Here is an 8698-nt window from a genome sequence, read left to right as displayed (position 1 = left end):
TCGACGACAGCTCAAAATTTTGACAAAAAATCTGTATTACGTAACTTGACATCTTGCAAGATAGATTAATGGCAGAAGATGTTTCACTAATTTTCTTGTAAGGGAGAACAGAGTGAGCAAGAAAAAGATGAGTGGACTTGGAGGCTTCAGCTTTGTCCTCTTGAATAAATTATTTTTCCATTAAATTCGCTGGTTTTTTCACTTTATCAGGTATAAACAGGCGAGTGTGATATCAATCATAGAGGAATGCCAATGGTTCGAGTTAAGACGTTAAAATGAAGACTGATTACCCGTTGGAATCGATAAGACCCGTGGGAGTGGCATTGCTTGGTCTCCACTATGTCCTAAACTTGGGGGGCTCTTCCCTCTTCAGGTTAAAAAATATATATTTCTTCACTTTGTACGAAAAGTTGGATCGTTCTGGAGTAAAAGACGGCCCGCTCTCGAGTGGATCCGTGAATTCATAACTCGGTAGAGGTTGGAGGTACGATTATCAGTTCTTCTTCCAGTGAGTGAAGCTCGTCGATTCGTCTTTCTTAAGAGTCCTCACGGGTCACGTATTACTCAGATAGAGTTTTGGAAGAATTTTTCGTGGAAATGGATTTTAATGGGCGCATAATCTAATGATACATGGCGATAAGTCGTTTTTTTATGAGATATTCACGCATTCATCTTGCATTCCCCGTAATTTTGTGACGGTCTATTTCCCAAATAATCTCAACAGAACATTCATTTAGACACGGTCTAAGGATTTCGAAGGCAGTGATTTGCCGATTTATTTTCTCCCTGAAAACATTTTCATCTCGACGTCGCTTGTGTTTGGTCCTTTTCAGATAAAAATAAACTGCGATTGCACAAAGAGACCCTCCAACGCTCCATACAATCATCTCCAAGAGCTCTATCTCTGATTGTTGATCCCCATCGATATTTATGATAATCTCAAAAGCGGTTATTTTAATGGTTGCCGTTTTAACAATTGAGAATTCAAGAAAATTACTCTAACAAAGTGCTAATCTCACTTTCTTTAATGCCTCGGAGAATGTTTGTTCCAGCTCGTGTTGCCCTGAGTTTACCCTCTGCATCCACAGAGTTCCTAAGTACGACTTGCACCAGGGGACGACGAATAAGAGACTCGCCTTCATAGTCGGTGGAAGCCAATTATTGCAGTCGCCTCGTTCTCAATAAAATTTAATGGCACAATTTCTAGGGAAACAAGAGGACCGCTGCCCTCCTAGATTCTGTAATTAGTTTGACACAAAGGGGACGCTGGGTATAATTAGGCAGACTCGGTGGTAATTAGCGAGAGCTTCACGACTCAACAATCAGTGAGTGTCTAGAATTAATTCACAAGATGTTGTACTAAAATTTTGGTATATTGGAGGAATACGGTGGGTGAATCATAAATTGAGATTGGTATGAGGATGAGCGGGACCAACCGATACTCTAAGAATTTCCTCCCTTGGGTAAACGGAAAGCAATAGCACTAGAGTTGCCATTAGGAGTCTGGAGCGAACGTTACAGCAATTCTCATCACCTCGCTTTTCGGCATTTTCCCACTTTCCCAAGATGTCGTGTAAATGGGCGGAAGTGGGCACCGTCTTTGGGTGGGGGTGTGCTAAACTCGAGTTTTCGCGTTAATTGAATTCCGTACCAAGCGTGGGAGTATGTTCATGTGCGAACGGGAGAAACCAACGAATTCCCCAGCAGGAACCCTCTCGATGGCTCTACGTACGATTAATTATTTCCTTTCAGGGGGTCATATGCTATCAAAGGCGTGAGATGTGCGAGAATAGCGAAATTGTTGAGGGGTTGTGATTTGGGGGTATGTAAGAAGTAAAAACCGCGGATTTGTGCAAGGAAACGAATAAATCATTGAATTGAGAAAATTTTTATGGAATTTTTCACGTATATTTTTTCCGGTATTTTTCTCCCCGCGAGACAAATTTTCATTTTTTTTTCGAAATATATTTTTTTCGTGTCCTGAATCTTATTGGAAAACGATTTCTTTCCAAAAAATTGAGTTTCGAATATTATACGTATGATGCTTAAAGTGTTCTTCGCCCATAATACATTTCTGTAATATCAGTGTGAAAATTGTAAAAAAAGAGTCAGGGGAAGTGAGTCAGGAAGTGAAAATATTGTACTCATTTGAAATGTGCAATTTCGTCTCGCATACGTGATGGAAAAAAAATTAACCGCATGGGAATTCATCTTACCGCAATATTTGAAGCACTATGAAATGCCGAGACAAGAATTGTACAATTTTTAAAAATCCACATTTCAAGGCAGAGATTAAAGCATAAAGGATAAAAGTACAGAGCGGAAATTTATGGGTTGCAATGAAACGGCCGGAAATTTAAATTGTCGGAACTATCAAGTCTCCACTTCAAATTTTACCCTCAAACATGGAATTCTCGACCTGTTAGTCGAGCCATTCTACCGAGAAAATCCCACGGAGTTCGAAATTTATCTACTTTTATTACATTCCCAAATGGTTTTAACTACACCAAGTAGAAATTTCTCTTCAGCTTGGCTACACTCTCGAGAAATAATGCAACAGGGGAATTGGAAAATTTTCCATTCCCGTCAGCGAAAGAAATTCTCCAAAACAATTCTGATGCTAGGCTTGAAAAAATCACCATTACTTCACGGCAACAAATTTTAAAGTAAAAAAATATTTCGATTTTTTTTAATGAGAAAAAAATGTCCCAATTTTAAGTCGCTTATGGCGTAGTCAGGGAAGGAATGGCTGATTATTTAAAAATACATTGATTTTTCCTGGAAATTTCTATAGAGGAACTAGGAGCTTGTAAACAACGGAAGCAATATTTAACAAGGCTATTCATGTATGAGATTAAATGGACTATCGACAGGTTGAACTTTTTTTTTCATATTGGCAACTGGTCGATAACACAAGGAAAGTGTAGGAGTTATCGCAGTCCCATTCAACTTCATGCATAAATAACAACTTCAGATATTATTTCCATTGTTCAGAAGTTGTTAGACTCCCTGAAATTGTTCACGCGGTTTTTCAACAAATCGAAGAATGCATTACAAAAAAACTACCAATTCCTTGAGTCTTTCCTCTCATCTCGGATTCTGTCGTAAATTCCTCAAAGTATTAATGAAATTCAAACGTCTGAAGCCATGTAAACAACGTTATGCAACTCTTAAACAACTACAGCCTGATAAACTTTACCCGTAACCCGTCAGAAGAGCAATCAATAAAATTTTATGGGGATATTACTGAGAGCCTGGATTTACTGAAGCGCTTCTATCCTGAGAATTTCAGTATAAGAAGTCGAGAGGAATAAACTGAAAGGCTTCAATGGCAATCAAGCTTAAACGAGCATCTACTGAGACTTTACATAACCTTTAGTAAACTGAACTGCATGATCTCTAGTAATTTACATCTCTTTGGGAAAATTAATTGCATTACACTGTAAATTGATCCTGCGATCCCGAGTGGAATCCAAATTCATTAAGCATTAGCAAATTGCTGGTACGGCAGAGGAAGATGGGGATGACTATATACTCGAATGAATAAGAAAATGGTCTCTCCAAGTCGGGGGGTATAAGATCGTTTCACAGACTCGGCCAACTTCCAATTTGATAGTTTCGAAGTGACTTGGTCTCTGCCAGTGTCAGCACTAGTTTCGTTGATGTAATTGATGATCCTATCGAATGGAATCTGCACATTCTACCAGTGCCAACGTTTTTCTTGATTATATTCCAAAAGTTTGTGCTTGGTGAATTAGAATTCATTAAGGTGATTGAATATTTTACTTTCACGAATGTTTGAAAATTTTTAAGAGTTCAATGCAGATGCTGACTATTATTCATGTGAAAAACAAGGGGAAAACATTTGACCTGAATTCGTATGACGAATGTTTTCTGTCCGGGACAAGTCGTTTCGTGAGTTAGTTTAATGGTTCTTTTACTGGATTTTTCATTTTTAAATTCAACTCGAGTCTCTGCGTATTCTTCTCTAGTACTTTATCAAGCTTGGTTGTTCTTGGTGAAGTATTAAGTGAATGCGGGAGAGAACAAGTTGAATTGTTTTCAAGGAGCTCAATTGTTTTTTTAATTGTTCGAGAACGAGTTTCGATCCTTTTTCGGTAGGCTTGGATGATTTATAATGCAATTGAGTTTCACACAATCATCTCACACACCAGTCGCTTTAATTCGACATTCGGCCCTACAACGTCCCGTCTTAACGACAACAGCACCCTTTACTCAATCAATCCAAATATTCTGTAAAGTGTCTACAGAACCTTTAACCTAGTCAAATGATTCACCCCAATAAATCGAAATGCTAACAGATTTTTAAATTGTTAATCTGCAATTTCCACGATATTCCAACGCAATATGCGAGAAGCGTCGAAGAAACGGAAAAGTCCTAAGATATTTTGCCCAGAGGGTCAAAACAGAATCACCGAAAATTCCTAATTTTCCCACGTACATCCTCACAGCCTCCCTTTCACATGAGAACTCATCCACCCCAAAGCGTCTCTTTGAAATTCTGATGGTAAAGTTTCTCCTACGCCATCCCCTCCTCCCCCCCCCCCGTGCTTTCTGAGGTGCAAAACTTTACGGTTAAGGAGAACGTTGAACTCCCATTTTAGACCCAACTGACACTGGTGTGAGTGCAGAGAGAGATTAATTATGACGGTGAATAGAAATCGTACGACTCTTCAACACACCCACACATTCAACAACCACTATAGCTCGTATATGTACATGCTAAAGGCAATTAGGCTAATGGTTCAACATATAGATGCCAATGTATATATACTTACACGAGGTAGTTGTCCTGGTCCCATGCGACTATTTCAGTGACAACAAAGGTGCCAGAAGTTAGTGCACGTGTTGTACCGGTTGCTGTGTTCGTCACCATAACCAAGTGCGACCAGTAGTCATTGTCCGAACTCTGTTTCTGAGGTAAAATCAGAATGAAAGTTTTACCATCTCTGCTGAAGTGTGGAGGAGTAAATTGTTCAATCCAACCGTGCTTCTCGTGATAGTCCAGTGCCTGAAAAAACATTGATTATTGTCAATGTCAATAACAATGGCGAAGCTTCCTGGGGTGACTGAGGTTGAGGAAAACAACAGCGAATTGCCGAGTGTCTATGGCAATGTACTATTTGGAATTGGGATGGGAAGCTCTATCGAAATGTCTTGGGCATGTACAAACCGTTGTGTAGACCGAGGTCTCAACGTTGTAGAGATGAAAATACGCGTGGTTTTGGACTCGGTTCATCCACGTAGCTGACACGAGGGTCTCAGTGGGAAAGGCAACTGCTGCCAGAATTCTCTCCGAGTTGGCCAACTGCGGTGGATACTTGATCTCGATCAGGCTTATGTTGTTACCACTGTTTTCCACTTTCTCAAGGTCCACGTAGAATAATTTCACCGTAGGGTTTGTTGTGCCACTCTGGAATACAAAGTATTGATTATTTCGGATTGTGCACTCTGACATGCAAGGAAGGATTCTGCTTATTAAACTTTCAATATCTCTCCAGGGAAGTTGTACGAATGATTTATCGAATTATATTCTCATGCTGGTAGTTACACCGATGAGTCATATGAGTGATGAAATTTATGTGTTTTTCATAATTTAGAGTATCGTCAAATGCCAGTCAATTTAAATAATGCATTTGATACGAAGTGTGACTTAAATCAACAACCGGGGAATGTATCTGACATGAATAGAGTTGACACAAAATGTCATTCCGGCTGGGTAAACTAGTGGAAATACTATCATACTTCACGCTTTCAAACATCCCCTTCAACTTCTTTCGAAGGGATAACACGTTGTGAAACTCTTTTCAAGCATGTAGAACACGACTCGAGTTACCCTGAATGAAAATCTCCTCGAAATTTGGACAGAGTCAATCAACTATAATTGAATGTCTCCACATCCAGCAGAAGTGAAGCTCAACTATAATCAAGCCATTCAATACCTTCGCCGATATAATCCTTTTCATAGGACATTTTGAATAGTCTCTCATTAAAAGTAAAAATCCCTGAATTGTCACCAGCTATGATTGAAATTTGTCATGGATATGGTGCGGTTATAACGAAGAAATTCACTTGAGAATCCACTTCCCGTTTACAAAACCAGAGCTTCATTAAAAAATGGAATATAAAGAATTCTCTCATCAAGATAATTTCCGCTCAAGAAAGTCCTAAGATAGTTGTATTAACTGCGAATATTTTTTTCATCAGCATAATTGTTTTTAATATTTTTAATGATGGAGTTAGAGGAGCGATGAAGTCACGGAAGTAGATGATAATAAGGGCAGGAGGCCATTTATTAACAAATATTTAACTTAATTCTATAATTTCATTTATTTGCATTTTATAATTCGTTTCAAAGGAAAAAAGAATTCCGCTAACTGTCACGAAAAGGATGGGCGCAAATGGAAAGGTTGATTACATATAAATCTCAATTTCCCTCTTCGTTGAACTGTTTATTCTAAAAAGACAATTTTCTTGCGAATGTCATGAAAGCAATATTGGAGAGAGGTACGAGTATCACATCGTATGATGCAATAGACTAGAAATTGAATGAAATTGCTGGAAAGGAGAAGTGAGGAGAGCCCTGAAGTCAAGTGAAGATGACAGTTTTTCCTCGACTTTCCCTCATCCTTTCTTGAGTGGTATCAGGATTTTAGAGGGAGAGTCCCAATACAATGTTGAGAATGGGAAGTCCTTTAAAAAACAGAATTGGACGTTTTTCCCTTCTTCACAGGATTAACATAGAAATGGATTTGGTACTCCATTTTTTTTCCCCGTGGAAATTTGAGATGATTGACAACTATTTCATTTTCATTGTCACAAATATTCGTAATTATTCATAAAAAAAAAACGAAAAAAAGCAGAAAGGAGTTACTCGCCTACCGAATGGAATGAAAATACTCTTGTTCTTATTATTGACTTAACATCGATGCATGACATTCATATGGAACAACATTAATATCCAGTACGCAATGTTAATCGAACCATTAGGATTGGTAACTACTCGCTGAGTGACGAACTGCTATTCCATTCCCTTTCATCCTATGAACCTCGCTATGACCCGTAAATTCACCTTTGCACTATTCTCGTGGACTACAATCTCGTCAGTGTTTATGTTGAAATACCATCGTAAACGTTCGTGTTCTGAATATTTATATGAACTGAAATTTTTTCACGTATGCAGATGAACATGCTCCTCAATCAAAATATATAACCGAAATTCACTAAAGACGCACCTGTGCTACAATAGCACGAATAATCGGATTCATCGGTGTATTTCTTGAAAAAAAAATCCTACCCGATTGTTCAACTGTCCTCTAATTTAATTTTCTTTATTTTACAACAAATATTTTGTTGCGTCGTTCTCATCTTTTTAATTTCTTCCGAAAAATCGAATCTGCGAATTTTAAGGGAACATACGCCGGGCGTACTTTGCCTCTGTTAATTTGACGTATAACACATAAAAATGTTCTTTAATGTGGAGAGCCGTTTAATATGAAGGGTATGATGTTAAATGTCGTCAGGTTGAAAAGAAAGTAGCTATTAAAGGGGCTTTATGGTGTTTTTCCCTCACAGCGATAAAGTTGCAACGTTTTGTCATTTTATGAATTTTTTTTTTCAACTTTATGAGGGTAAGGTGGTTTTCAGGGGTGTAGAACTAATCAAAAAATGGTTTGGAGTATGTAACATTAGCATGGTCAGAGAAGTGTTCTCGTATAAGTTGCGATAAGGTGTTGTCCTCGAAAAACGAAGAAAAAGTCTCAGTTACGAGCGTCAAAGAGCTCCTTAGAGCTCAAAAATACGAAACTTTACAACCTAGGCTATGTATAACAGGAGGTACCACGAGACTTTATTAAACCAAACCCTCTTACCTTGTAAGAGGGGTTGTGAGTCATGCTGGAGCAAGTGTACAGCATTTTTGTACTTTTTACGATATTCCTAAATGAAGGGATAAAAGTGGCGATAGAAGTAAAATTAAAGGCACACGAGATGGAGAAATAAATGCAGAAGAAAAAAAGTGCATCATATCCTGAATAGATTTACGACTCAACACGTGTTGTCGGTGTATATTTTTTTTCATTTACGATCTGAGGCCGAAACGACGGGCAAGAGTGAACGTTTTACGAGGAGGAAATAAAAATCTTCAAGTCTCTCGGAGACTTGGGCGTTATGCTCGCAATTGTGTAAGAATTAGAGGGAATAAAAATACCAGAGTTGCACGGGTATAAAAACACCCGGACGAGTAACCAACTTCATGGTGAACAAATAATTAAATTATTTTTATGGCAATTAGTTTGCTGATAAAATTACTCATTTGATATGGAGTGACTTCTGTTTGTTCTTTTCTCCTTAAAAATTGGTGTTAACAATTTTCGTATTAATTTTCAGGTCGCAATTCAATTTCAGAAATTCTTATCATTCTCAAACTTTACGGGCATTTCAATTCTACAGATAGTCGGGTAATAAGGACAGAATGAATCAAGAAAAGCAACATTAAAATTTTTTTTTTTAATTGAAAAAAAACTTGACTCGCAACCAAGAGCGACAATGACAAAAATTTTAATAAAAGCGTTTGTTAAAAGTTGGAATCTTCATTATTTTTGGAATTTAAAACTTGTTCGCTGTGACTTTTCCATTTTAATTTTACACGTTGTAACAATTTTCCGTGAAAAAAAAA

The 8698-nt window shown here is 37.9% G+C and overlaps 1 protein-coding gene across 1 annotated transcript in view; it reads right to left on the bottom strand.

Moving 5' to 3' along the window:
* ome (dipeptidyl peptidase 4 omega) overlaps nt 1–8698 on the bottom strand; it is a 174686-nt gene that overhangs the window by 22203 nt on the left and 143785 nt on the right. The window contains exons 7-8 of the mRNA XM_011301224.1: nt 5195–5434; nt 4800–5032 (exon numbers count right to left, since the gene is read on the bottom strand). Coding sequence (XP_011299526.1) covers nt 4800–5032; nt 5195–5434 — 473 coding nt within the window. The remainder of the gene's footprint in view (nt 1–4799; nt 5033–5194; nt 5435–8698) is intronic.

This window comes from Fopius arisanus, unplaced genomic scaffold (genome assembly GCF_000806365.1).
Source record: "Fopius arisanus strain USDA-PBARC FA_bdor unplaced genomic scaffold, ASM80636v1 scaffold00020, whole genome shotgun sequence".
Classification (NCBI taxonomy): domain Eukaryota; kingdom Metazoa; phylum Arthropoda; class Insecta; order Hymenoptera; family Braconidae; genus Fopius; species Fopius arisanus.
This window is presented reverse-complemented; position numbering and strand designations above follow the sequence as displayed.